Source organism: Zootoca vivipara, chromosome 1, assembly GCF_965207765.1.
Source record: "Zootoca vivipara chromosome 1, rZooViv2.hap1.1, whole genome shotgun sequence".
NCBI lineage: Eukaryota > Metazoa > Chordata > Lepidosauria > Squamata > Lacertidae > Zootoca > Zootoca vivipara.
In genome coordinates, this window is record NC_142582.1 from 129,601,972 (window position 1) to 129,615,697 (window position 13,726).

At 49.4% G+C, this 13,726-nt stretch overlaps 1 protein-coding gene across 2 annotated transcripts in view; it reads right to left on the reverse strand.

Moving 5' to 3' along the window:
• Positions 1–303: 303 nt before the first annotated feature.
• The window catches only part of SAMD4A (sterile alpha motif domain containing 4A), a 108,178-nt gene continuing 94,755 nt past the window's right edge, over positions 304–13,726 (reverse strand). For both annotated transcript variants that reach the window (XM_060270901.2, XM_060270895.2), the window contains 3 exons: positions 8,697–8,823; positions 7,678–7,761; positions 304–1,650 (listed from right to left, as the gene is read on the reverse strand). In XM_060270901.2, the coding sequence (XP_060126884.1) occupies positions 1,622–1,650; positions 7,678–7,761; positions 8,697–8,823 (240 nt within the window). In that variant the 3' untranslated portion in view covers positions 304–1,621. The remainder of the gene's footprint in view (positions 1,651–7,677; positions 7,762–8,696; positions 8,824–13,726) is intronic.

Here is a 13,726-nt window from a genome sequence, read left to right on the forward strand (position 1 = left end):
AGCAAAACGGCTTGGGCCCTAGAAATAGGGTGGTCCAAATGGACTTCCTGCTCTCATGGCACCCACCAGCAGCTTTCAGTCTGACACAAGATGGTCATGCCTGTGTTGCTCTATGTGCCGAGCGCTTCCAGGGGACACACGGGCCCATTGCCACCCTACACTTCAGGTACCAAGCCAAAAGCAAGATGAGTCTCTGAGTGGACATGGTTCTCCTGTTTTCCCAGACAAGCATCTCTGAGATGTTCTCTTCCTCCTAGGATGTGAGCTCACGAGTCCATATGCAACATCTTTTCTATTTTCCCCCTCTCTCTCTCATACATACAAATATATGGACACAGACACAATCTAAGGAGTGGAGGCTTCTCTGCGGCGGCACCTTCAGACGCAGCTCCTCCTGCCTGCCCTGCCACAAATCTCATTCCTTCCTTCGGCGCCCTGCTCCGCCCCCAGCTCGGAAAACCAAGAAAAAAGCCACACAAGTGCCTCCCGTGGCCCCTCCATAGAAGCAATAGCTTGGCAGTTATTTTCAAAGGCAAACCTGCTGCTAGAAGACACACACACACACACACACACAAACGCCATGCAAAAGATCCTTTACGACAGCGAGACGAGTCCTTGCGGGCGGCGGCAAAAAATTTCTGGCAAGACCAAAGGGCCTTGTTCCGCTCCCCTCTCTCGCTGTGCCTGCCGTTTCCCTGCTCTGCCTGGTGGTAGCACCCTTGACCCTGGAGAGAACGTGGCAGGCAGGCGAGAGTGGGGTGCTGGCAAGGGCACAGAGCAGCAGGAGCCTGGGCCGCGTGAGAGGTGCCCCCCCAAGTGGCAGGCCAAGGGATTGGGACTGGCCCACCCCGTCAGCTCATCAATTTAACACTGCGAGAAGAGGAGGAAGAGGCTTGGGGGGGGGCGCTCTGCACACCTGCCACGCTCTCTCCTGCCCGCCTTCGTGTAAACAATGCGCAGAACCCCAAGCTGCTCTTTTGGATGCCCATGGAGGGAAATTAGTTTGGCCTTGTTAATTTCCTTTCCACCGCCGCCCCACCCCGACAACGACTGCAGCTCAAAACGGCGAATGTCAGTGAAACACAGCTCCTATTTACAGATGGCCGACGCGTCGCTCTCTGCGTCGTCGTCTTCGTGCTTCGGTGACGTCATTTCAGAAAGTCTCTTTCTTCGCGAGGAGCGGTTCCACCTGCCACCCCCCGCTGCCCGTTCCCAACGGATGCTCCATGCGTATTGTTCGGCCGCTAAGATGCTTGCCCTCAGCCACAGTTGGGGAGGCCTGCCCCTCTGAGGAAGCCCTCCGGCATCTTTCGCTCCCCACCCAAGGTTATTTCTCTGTTTTGTGCATAATAATAAACCTGGCCGATCCCAGTCCTGTTTCTTTACGATGCGTAACAGCAATACAAGCGACCCTTTTACAAAATGTAAACAGAGATGGAGAGAGGAGGAGACAAGAGACAGACAGACAGAGAGACAGAGAGAGAAGAAAACGGCAACGGAAAGGTTGCAAATTATCTCCAGGGATCCTTGACACGCCTGGGGACTCGCTGCCAACTTTGCCGCTGGTCCAGCAGCCCAATTTGCCGACGGCCAGCGTTCTCACTGCAGACACCTCCGTCTTCTAGATCGTCGAGGTTCTGTCGACACCATCTGAAAGGGTGAAGTTCACCGTTAAGAGGCCGCCAGACCCAGGGCTGCAGGCTGGCCGAGATGGAAAACTTTTCCTATGCAGGAGGAATTTCAGGGCCAGGCGAGTGAAGGCAAAAGATTCATCTCCTCCGCCACCCCGAGGAAACTGAGCCATTTAAGAGCACAAGAACAGGAGGCGAGACTGCCACCTAGTCCAGCATCCTCTTCTCACAGTGGCCAGCCAGATGCCTGTGAGAAACTGGCAAGCAGGATCCGAGCACGAGAGTCTTCCCCCCTCCTGTGCCAGGGCTGGTGCAGCAGCAGTTCAGCACAGAAACTCAGAGAGAAGCAGTAAGCTTGATTTTTTTACTCGTAGAGACAAAAGAGGCAGGCAGGACTAGCCCCATTGAGAGCTGAGGATCTGAGCTCCCCACCTCCTCCTAAGGCTCCTACCCAGCTGGGTGCCTTCCCAACGGTTGCAAACTCCTCCTCCGAGGGGCTCTCCGTGTATATGTAATGCCCTCCTCATTCTTGGAAACGGGGGCTGGCAGGTGGCTGGGGATCTGATGCAGCCTTAGACCGCTCCTCCTCCTCTCCTCCTCCTCTGCCTCAGTCTCGCCTAAACCTGTTGCTTGCTCAGCCTCCAACCTGCCTGCAAACCCTTCCTCCTCTGGTCCGCCTCCTGCATCCCACCATCATTCTCCTGGCTCTGAGCTTTCCCCCTCTGATGCTTCCCTGTGTGTGTGTGGGGGGGGGGGGTTCCCACCATTCCTCCTTGTCTAGCCGGTCCCTGACCTCCTGTGGTTGCCAGCTACTGGTATTCAGAAGTGTGACAGCAGGAGGCAGAGCACAGACATCATGTGCCATGCAAATGAATGAATGAATGAATGAATGAATGAATGAATGAATGAATGAATGATACCCTGCCCATCTGACAGGGTTGCCCCAGCCACTCTGGGCAGCTTGCAAAATATACAAAAACATAACAATACAGCAAACAATAAAAACTCCCCTATATAGTACGTTTCCGAGCACAATTCAAAGTGTTGGTGCTGACCTTTAAAGCCCTAAACGGCCTCGGCCCAGTAGACCTGAAGGAGCGTCTCCACCCCCATCGTTCAGCTCCGAGGGCCTTCTGGCGGTTTCCTCACTGCGAGATGTGAGGTTACAGGGAACCAGGCAGAGGGCCTTCTCGGTAGTGGCGCCCAGCCTATGGAACGCCCTCCCATCAGATGTCAAAGAAATAAACAACTACCTGACTTTTAGAAGACATCTGAAGGCAGCCCTGGTTTAGGGAAGTTTTTAATGTTTGGTGTTTTATTGTGCTTTTAATATTCTGTTGGAAGCCACCCAGAGTGGCTCAAAATAAATTATTATTATTATTATTATTATTATTATTATTAGTAGTAGTAGTAGTAGTACAGTCATACCTCGGTTTAAGTACGCCTCGGTTTGAGTATTTTCAGTTTAAGTACTCCACGGACCCGTCTGGAACTAATTAATCCCCTTTCCATTACTTTCAATGGGAAAGTTTGCTTCAGGTTAAGTACGCTTCAGGTTAAGTACAGACTTCCGGAACCAACTGTGTTTGTAAACCGAGGTACCACTGTACTTACACGACATGCTCAGTTTTTAATGTTTGATGATTTATCGCTTTTTTGTTATTATTAAAATTCTGCTGGGAGCTGCCCAGAGTGGCTGGGGAAATACTACTAAAGGTAAAGGTAAAGGGACCCCTGACCATTAGGTCCAGTCATGACCGACTCTGGGGTTGCGCGGTCATCTCGCATTATTGGCCGAGGGAGTCGGTGTATAGCTTCCAGGTCATGTGGCCAGCATGACAAAGCCGCTTCTGGCAAACCAGAGCAGCACATGGAAACGCCGTTTACCTTCCCGCTGTAGCGGTTCCTATTTATCTACTTGCATTTTGACGTGCTTTTGAACTGCTAGGTTGGCAGGAGCTGGGACCAAGCAACGGGAGCTCACCCCGTCGCAGGGATTCGAACCGCCAACCTTCTGATCAGCAAGCCCTAGGCTCAGTGGTTTAACCACAGCGCCACCTGGGTCCCTATTATTAAAATTCTGCTGGGAGCTGCCCAGAGTGGCTGGGGAAATACTACTACTGCTGCTACTAATTATAAACAGGGCTGCCTTCGGATGTCTTCTAAAGGTTGCAGAGTTACTTATCTCTTTGGCATCTGATGGGCGGGCCTGCCACAGGGCGGGCACCACAACTGAGAAGGCCCTCTGCCTGGTTATACACTTCTGCCACATCTCCTCATACTTGATCTTTTCTAAGCTAAGAGCGAGGTCTTGTACGGGAGTTGCCCCCATCCCCTTGGCTGCTTGGGTTGCCCTTTTGCCGAAGCCTTTGCAGCTCTGCAGTCTCCCTCTATGAATGAGGCAAACCAGGAGGACACAGGGAGATGTGGTGGGAGGAAGGGTGAAGAGTCTGCCCTTTTAAATTTCAGCCCCCAAGGATGCTCTCCATTTAGCACATGAGCGAGACGGAGGAAATGCGTCCGGGGAGGGGGGGGGCTGCGGAGGCACGGCACCGGCTTCAAAGTTACACGTGGGCACAGATGGGGGAAGGAGGAAGACACACAGCCATGTTTTGTTGAGCGGCAACCCAGCCTACGGTCTGCAGCCAACTATTACAGCTCTCCCTGCTCAATAATTGTGGAAACTGCCCCACACTCAAATTCATCCCCCTGTGGTTTTTTCAGACTTAAGGGGGGGGGGGAGAAAGGAAAAAGACGAAAGAACGGAGCTTGCTCAGGTCTCCTTTCAGAAAAGCAAACAAACAGCAAAACCACCTGAGCTCAAAACTCAACGACCCCTTTCTTTAAAATATTATTTATAGCACTGCTCGACGGGCCATCGTTGGCCTAGCATTGCTGAATGAAAACAACCACCAAGGAACAAGATCCTGCCTTGGAATGTCTCGGCAAGATTCCTTTCAAAGCAGCTGCAGGAAAAAAATAGGAATTCCTCCCCTGCCTGCCCTTACTAACGCAGCTAATCCACTTCCAGTAGCCTTGAAGATCTCAGGCTTACGTTGGTGTGTAATGCAAGCAGAAAACCTGGCCTTTCCCCTTCCTCTTTGCCCTCTCAGCTAGAATTTTTATTTTATCCCGAGACCTGTGGGTATTGGACTGTAGACAAACAAACCAGTTTTTAATGATTTTAGTGGCTGCTGCATTCCACGACTAACAGTGCAATTGGTTTGTGGCAGGGGTTGGGAACTTCAGGGCCGAATGCGGCCCCCAGCTCTCTCTTTCTGGCCCTTGGAATCCTTCTCAGGCCACCCGCCCTTCCCAGCCTCGCTCTTCCTGCTTCTCAAGTGCTTTTGCCTGGCTTGGAAGCTGCCCTTGGATCTCGCTTGCCTGGGCAGTGGACGGAGAGATTTGTGAATCTAGAAGCCTCTGCCTTCTGCATGGCTGGGACCTAGTAGCCAAGTCTACAAGGGCAAGACTTTTGCCTCTGGACCAACCTATCATTAGCCTTCAAGCCCTGGAAGGTTGCCCCATCAGGGATATGTGGCCCCCCCAGGCAAAAAAGTCCCCCACCTTTTGCCTATTTGAAGATGCTTTGGCCATGAAAAAGAGCCACTTTGCCTAACTCCTCAAAATCTCTGTTTTTCCTTCTTGGTGGTGGCGCCCACCCTGTGGAACGCCCTCCCATCAGATGTCAAGGAAATAAACAACAATTTGACTTTTAGAAGACACCTGAAGGCAGCTCTGTTTAGGGAAGTTTTTTTAAAAAAATGTTTGTTCTCTTAATGTGTTTTAATTTGTGGGAAGCAGCCCAGAGTGTCAAATGGGTGGCATATCTCTCTCTATATAAATGTAAACTGGCCATGTCCGTTAGTACCCGCATTTCACCAAAACCGCTTGACCGATTGCGTTCAAATTTTGGCACAATGCTGCATGCGAATATGAGGGTAACCCCGTACCGTTTTCAAAGACAGATGTCACACCTGTGCCAGGTAAAACCCCCATGTTTCAAAACACACCACTCAGACAAAAATGCATGCTGGGAAAAGAACCAGGTTGCAAACCAGCGCCCTCTAGTTGCGGCTACACGGGTACTGCACCTATAAAACCTTCCCTCTTAACAGCACCTCGGCTCCCATTTACATACTAGGCCGAATGGAGGTACTGAGTCGCCTGGGTGGGGGTTGGGAGGAGGAGGGGACGGGATAGGTCAGGACACGGTGGGGCCAGTCACAGGGATGAGCCGGGTGGTGGGGGGAAGAGGGGGCGTGATACGTCATGGGTTGGGACAAGGTGGGGGGAATCACACAGATGAGCCACAGCAATGCGTGGCAGGGCCAGCTAGTAAGTAATAATAATAAAAATCATTTTTTTTCATCGGCGGTAAGTTTTCCTAAATATTTTTATGCTAAACATTCCAGGCGCCTAATGAAAATGAATGTTCATTCAGGCTAAATAAAAGGAAGCATGTCTTCATGCAACGTTGTTAATCTATGGAACAGTGATGGCCGCCAATTGGGATGGCTTCAAAAGGGGATTGGACAAATGCACAAAGAAAACTATGGATGGTTACTAGTCACAATGCCTATGCTCAACCTCCACTGTAAAGCTTCTGAATACCAGTTGTGAGAACCCACAGGAGTGGAGAGTTGTGTTTGGATTCTGCTTGCGGGCTTCTCATTCTGGCATCTGGTTGGCCACTGGGAGAACAGGATGCTGGGACTATAGGGGTCATTGGCTTGACCCAGAAGACTCTTCTTATGTTCTTCAGAAACAATGGCATACACTTAGTATTAGTCAATTTCTCTCTCCCCCCCCCCCCCATTTAAAGAGTATTTAAGTGTAGAACTGCATATTATCTGCTGCAGGGCTCCCAACTCTCCCCGCCCCCCAACCCGCCAACCACTTGAAAATTGCTGACGGTCTCAGTGGACCTCTTAATGCCTTTTCTGCCTGTTTTCCAGCAGTTGCGATTCCAGAGAATTCTAAATGCAACGCAGCAAAATGCAATGATACAGGAAATAAAGCAAGCAATAAAAATACAATTAAGAACCAATATGATGCTTTCATGAGAATGCTGTGTGACGTCTCTCATCTTCAGCCACAAACCCACAGATAGACTACAGACCATGTGGATGAAGCTCGTGAATCGGCGGTGGTCCACCCGGCTACAACTTGGGAACTCCAGAGCTGTTTTATTAACACTAGAATTGTGCTATTCTGATTTTTCAGCTGAGCACCTACAGCTCATAGCAGGGTAGCCAGCACGGTGGGCTCCAGGTGTTCTTGGTACACAACTCCAGCGGGGTCAAAGGTCAGGGAGTGATGGGAGATGTAGTCTAACAGCCTCTAGAGCAGGCATTCCCAAACTTCAGCCCTCCAGATGTTTTGGACTACAATTCCCATCTTCCTTGACCACTGGTCCTGTTAGCTAGGGATCATGGGAGTTGTAGGCCAAAACATCCGGAGGGCCGCAGTTTTGGGATGCCTGATCTAGAGGGCCCCACCTTGGTTGGCTGAACCAAGAAGTAGGAACGGCCAAGAGGTAGACAACAGAGATTAAATTTAGCAAGGCAACACATTTATCTTACAAGAGTTCATAGAATCATACAAACTTCAGATATTTGAAGATGGCTATTTTATCGCCTCCCAGTCTGCTCTTGTCCAGGCTAAGCATACCCAACTCCTTCAACCGTTCCTCATAAGGCTTGGTTGACTTGCCCTACATAACTCATTATGGTAACTTCGGCTACAGTGGGTAGCAAAATGGTTTCAGCAGAAAGCGAACTGTAGCTGAATGGAAACGGTGTGCATTGCAACGAAAGCAAGACAGGACAGAAATTGCTGTCTCCTTGTATCCCAAGCCCAAAGGGCTTGTGTCTCTCTGTGTGTGCCTTTCTCACCCCCCCCCAAAAAAAATCTCAATCCCTTAAACTGTAGCTTGACATGGGCTCAGTCTGGAATTCTACCGTCTTCCTGTGTGTCATGTGTGGATGGGATCTCAGGACATTCCTGACACAGATAAGAGGTTGGAGAGAAGGGAAGAGCTTACCTCCAAGTGCATGTTCTGTCATACTGAGGCACAACGACTCCAGCCTGTTATTGATGTCAGGTTCTGTCACTGGTACCTGAAATTCTGCAGAAAAAAACAGAAAGTGTGTTTCCATGCGAATAGGAAATCTCTGCAGCGTAGCACTTCCTGCATGTGGAAGGAAATTCAGGCTGCAAATCTGGTTAAGACAAAAGTTTTTCCTTCTGGAGAATTATTATTATTATTATTATTATTATTATTATTATTATTATTATTATTATCCATTCTGGCCCGAGTGGGGAACTTGCCCGCCTCTTTTCGTCTGGGAGATTGCAGTCAAATTCTACTAGTTAGTGCATGAAGGGGTAAAGGACCACAGAGTTGTATTGCTAGATAGTCTCAGCCAGGCTACACCATAGTCTACTCTGCAAAGGAAGTGAAGCCATTCTCTTTCTCTCTGCAACCAAGGAGGATGTGTGTAAGCTTGCTCCTGAGCTTACAGCACATATTTGGAAATACATCCTGTATTTTCTACCCAATAGTATTGTGCCTGTATTATCCTTGCTGCTGCACGCAGCAATGCATGACTGAGACTTTGAATATGTAAGTAAAATATTTTAAACTTACTTAACAGTGTGTGGTCTGCTCATTTCAAGAGCGGCAGAAAGAGGTCACCTGCTGTGTGCAGCTGAATGGGATATAAAGGTTTAAGAACCTATATTCCTGACTGTTTCTTAACTTTTGCGAGTTTAATCTCTGCTACTGGGGCTCTCTCCCTACAGGAGCATGATGATTTGAATTCAGGCACCCAGCCGTTTTCTTTCGCTGCTCACCCACAAACCTAGGTCCACAGGGATCCATATACTTAACCCCCCACATTTCCCTCCCACCTAAAAATAGTCTTGAAAGACTTTGGAGTGTGGTGGCATTGGTGGAGGGAGATTGCAAGCTTGCCCAAATGCCCACTGTCTCGCTTAGGCGGGCAGGGAGATAAAGAGGAGGGTGAGGATTTGCAAAGGAGGAAGACTTCTTTGGCCTACCTGGCTGCTGAAACATAAGCATGGTCTGCGGAGAGGTGTGGACCGGCAGCGAGCGCGTCCTTTGCACAGAGCTGTGAGTCCGGCTGGGCATGCTGTTGCTCCCTCCAGGGTTTGCAAACCAAAGGTTCTGTAAGGCAGAAGAACATGCACTGTCAAGTTGCAAATGCAGAGGGCAACGGGGGGGGGCGAAGGTAAAAGATGCCCCACCCCACACTGGCTGTGTACACCCTAGGACCTATAGGGACGCGGGTGGCACTGTGATCTAAACCACTGAGCCTCTTGGGATTGCCGATCGGAAGGGCGGCGGTTCGAATCCCCGCAACGGAGTGGTCTCCGGTGCTCTGTCCCGACTCCCACCAACCTCGCAGGTCAAAAGCACGCCAGTGCAAGTAGATAAATAGGTACTGCTGTTGCGGGAAAGTAAACGGCGTTTCTGTGCACTCTGGTTTCCGTCAGGGTGTCCCACTGCACCAGAAGCGGTTTAGTCCTGCTGGCCACATGACCCGGAAAGCTGTCTGTGGACAAACAACACTGGCTCCCTCGGCCTGAAAGCTAGATGAGCGCTGCAACTCCATAGTTGCCTTTGACTGGACTTGACCGTCCAGGGGTCCTTTACCTTTTACCTTACACCATGGGTAGGCAAACTAAGGCCCGGGGGCTGGATCCGGCCCAATCGCCTTCTAAATCCGGCCCGCGGAAGGTCCGGGAATCAGCGTGTTTTTACCTGAGTAGAATGTGTCTTTTTATTTAAACTGCATCTCTGGGTTATTTGTGGGGCCTGCCTGGTGTTTTTACATGAGTAGAAAGTGTGCTTTTATTTAAAATGCACCTCTGGGTTATTTGTGGGACATAGGAATTCGTTCATTTTTCCTTTCTCAAAATAGAGTCTGGCCCCCCACAAGGTCTGAGGGACAGTGGACCGGCCCCCTGCTGAAAAAGTTGGCTGACCCCCGCCTTACACTTTAGGACCTATCGTGCTGCAGAAGCAGGAAGGCACAAGGGAAATGGTCGGCACGCCACACTGGGCATTCTGGAAAGATTTTGGATGTGTTGCGTAAATTGGGAAGCAGCAATTCTAACTTCTGAGCCCTCGAGTTTTGTTAAATGCCCAGAGTCTCTCCAAGGCTGGCTTCATCGTGCAGAGCTTCCCGTCAGATTCTTTTTGTAGCTGACTCACATGGTCTTGATCAACTGGTGTAGGAGCGGATTAAGAACGTAAGAATAGCCGGCTGGATCTGGCCCATGGCCCATCCAGTCCAGCATCCTGTTCTCACAGAGGCCAGCCCTATGGGAAACCAGCAAGCAGGATCCGAGCGCAAGACCCCTCTCCCCCTCCTGCAGTTTCCAGCAACTGGCATTCCAGAAGCATTTGTCCAATTCTCTTTTAAAGCCGCCCATCCCTGCCTCCTGTGGCGGTGAGTTCCGCAGTTTAACTATGCACTGTGTGAAGAAAATACCTTTCCCCTCCCCTCTATCCTGACTCTCCCAGCATTCAGCTTCACTGGATCTGCAGGAGTTCTGGAGTTACTAGAGAGGGAGAAAAACTTTTATCTCGCCACCTTCTCCCCGCCATGCTCAGTTGCATAAATTCCTATCCTGTTGCCCCACCCCTCTCCTCTTCTCTAACCTAAATGGCTCCAGACCCTGCTCACAATTTCTCCTCACATCGTTGCTTACATCTTGTGCAAGGTTTTATTTTAACTTTCTAAATGCCGCACTTGTTTTTATTTTAAGAAGAAGGCAACTCCACCCTCCAGTCCTTTCCTCAAAGCATTCCCTCCCCCCCCCCCTGATCGCTTCTTCCTCCCCTTTACAGGACCTCTTTTTGCAGCAAGGATAGAGTGAAAACAGGAAATGCCTACAGATCATTCTGGCTCCCTTTCTTTTAAATCAACTCCCCCCCCCCCCTCTCCGAGAAGGACCTAGTTTCAGTCCAATGAAGGAAAGTGGTGACAAAGCAACCTTTGGCAACTAAACAACTTGACTTCTTCTCCTGCATTGGGGAGTGGGCTATTGGGCTCGGAGAAGATCTCTTTCCGGGATAGGAATGCCGCAACTGGCTTTTTGTGTGTTTGCAAGGCGGGGGGGGGGGACACCCTCCCAACCTCACCCCAACCCCCCAATTCCAGTTTAAATACTTGTTCGCAATACCTCCCCCCTTTCTCCTAATGGGCTTGTTAAAAATTCATTTGTACGGATCGCTTTGTTGGTTCAGATCATGGGTAGGCAAACTAAGGCCCAGGGCCTGGATCCGGCCCAATCGCCTTCTCAATCCGGCCCGCGGACGGTCCGGGAATCGCCGTGTTTTTACATGAGTAGAATGTGTGCTTTTATTTAAAATGCATCTCTGGGTTATTTGTGGGGCATAGGAATTTGTTCATTTCCCCCACCCAAATATACCGGCCCCCTGCTGAAAATGTTTGCTGACCCCTGGTTCAGATCAAGCCCCATCTGGTTTTTCAGCCACAGCCAGCAAGATGCTCCTGGGAGGCCTACGGACACCTCTGCTGTCTGCGGGAGAGTTTCTCCTGTAAATATCAAATTTCTCCTGTTCTGCAGTAACTCAGACCAGGGCTTTTAGTGTGGTGGCTTCTGCCCTGTGGAATAGCATCCTGTCGAGATGCCTGCTACCTGCACTTTCTGGAAACAGCTGAAGACGGTTTCATTCCTACCGGTAGAGGTTTTCTCAGCTGGCAAAGAGTGCCCACTCGTCAGGGTATCGGCCTTCTTTAAATGCATTTGTCGTTTCCGGGTTCTTAACTGTTTTCAATTATCTTTGGTATAAATCGCCTTGCGACGGTGGTTTAGAAGGCAACTCATCCATCAAAGACAATAATGATAATAATAAACAATTTAGAATAATAGAATCATAGAGTTGGAAGAGACCACAAGGGCCATCCAGTTTCCTGCCAAGCAGGAAACACCATCAAAGCATTCCTGACAGATGGCTGTCAAGCCTCTGCTTAAAGACCTCCAAAGGAGGAGACTCCACCACACTCCTTGGTAGCAAATTCCACTGCCGAACAGCTCTTACTGTCAGGAAGTTCTTCCTAATGTTTAGGTGGAATCTTCTTTCTTGTAGCTTGAATACATTGCTCCGTGTCCGCTTCTCTGGAGCAGCAGAAAACAACCTTTCTCCCTCCTCTGTATGACATCCTTTCATATATTTGAGCATGGCTATCATATCACCCGGAATCATCCGGATTGCCGGAAGAAATATCAACAACCTCAGATATGCAGATGACACAACCTTGATGGCAGAAAGCGAGGAGGAATTAAAGAACCTTTTAATGAGGGTGAAAGAGGAGAGCGCAAAATATGGTCTGAAGCTCAACATCAAAAAAACCAAGATCATGGCCACTGGTCCCATCACCTCCTGGCAAATAGAAGGGGAAGAAATGGAGGCAGTGAGAGATTTCACCTTCTTGGGCTCCTTGATCACTGCAGATGGTGACAGCAGTCATGAAATTAAAAGACGCCTGCTTCTTGGGAGAAAAGCAATGACAAACCTAGACAGCATCTTAAAAAGCAGAGACATCACCTTGCCGACAAAGGTCCGTATAGTTAAAGCTATGGTTTTCCCAGTAGTGATGTATGGAAGTGAGAGCTGGACCATAAAGAAGGCTGATCGCCGAAGAATTGATGCTTTTGAATTATGGTGCTGGAGGAGACTCTTGAGAGTCCCATGGACTGCAAGAAGATCAAACCTATCCATTCTTAAGGAAATCAGCCCTGAGTGCTCCCTGGAAGGACAGATCGTGAAGCTGAGGCTCCAATACTTTGGCCACCTCATGAGAAGAGAAGAATCCTTGGAAAAGACCCTGATGTTGGGAAAGATTGAGGGCACTAGGAGAAGGGGACGTCAGAGGACAAGATGGTTGGACAGTATTCTCGAAGCTACCAACATGAGTTTGACCAAACTGCGGGAGGCAGTGGAAGACAGGAGTGCCTGGCGTGCTATGGTCCATGGGGTCACGAAGAGTCGGACACGACTAAACGACTAAACAACAACAACAACATCATATCACCCCTTAACCTTCTCTTCTCCAGGCTAAACATACCCAGCTCCCTAAGCCGTTCCTCATAAGGCATCGTTTCCAGGCCTTTGACCATTTTGGTTGCCCTCTTCTGGACACGTTCCAGCTTGTCAGTATCCTTCTTGAACTGTGGTGCCCAGAACTGGACACAGTAATTTAAATAGTTCTTTCCTTATTTATTTATAACAGCTATCTCAGATAGTATTTCAATATTGTATCTTGGGCTCATCCACCTGGGAGAAGGAAAACTCTGATCCTAAATCTTTGCTGCCTTGCAGGAGATCTTCGGGAACAGAAAGGGCTGAGTAAACCCAAATCTGGAGTGGGGTCCCTGAGGTGGTTGGATGACGTCAGATGGGTGGGGTATGTATGCATGCATGAATGAATGAATAAATAATTGCACCCCTCCTTCCAACAACTCCTGCAGCCAAGCTACTGCCAAATGCATCACTCTGCTTACCAGACCATTTCAGTGAGGCTGAGGAAGAGAGTCTTGTTTTCTAGGCAGCCCAGAACCTCCAGGTGTGTGTCCCGGGGGGGGGGGTTCACTTGGTTGCTGCTAACACACCCTTTTAACCTCACCCTCAGAGGTGTAATCCTCTCTCTCTCGACGCCAGCAACCCACCCTGGGACCTCAATCATAGCCATAATAGCAGAAACTGAGGGTTATTCCCTGCTGTTTGCTTGCAGAGCTCACAAGATAGACTGCCCTTGGGCGTGGAGGCTCCACTGAGCCATTGACAGGTTTCTCGTCCTCCCTCGTTTTGCACCTTTCTCTTTCGAAGATATCTGAAGGGGTGGCCGTCCTCGACACCCGGGTAAGGTAGTTACAGGTGAAACTCGGAAAATTAGAAGATCGTCGAAAAGTGCATTTATTTCAGCAGTGCAACTTATTTTTTTTCTTTTAGTTTTTACAAAAGCTTTCTTTTGGAAATTCCAAAGTAATAGTTACAATAATACAAAAAAATAAAACAAAAATAAACATCGCAGCTA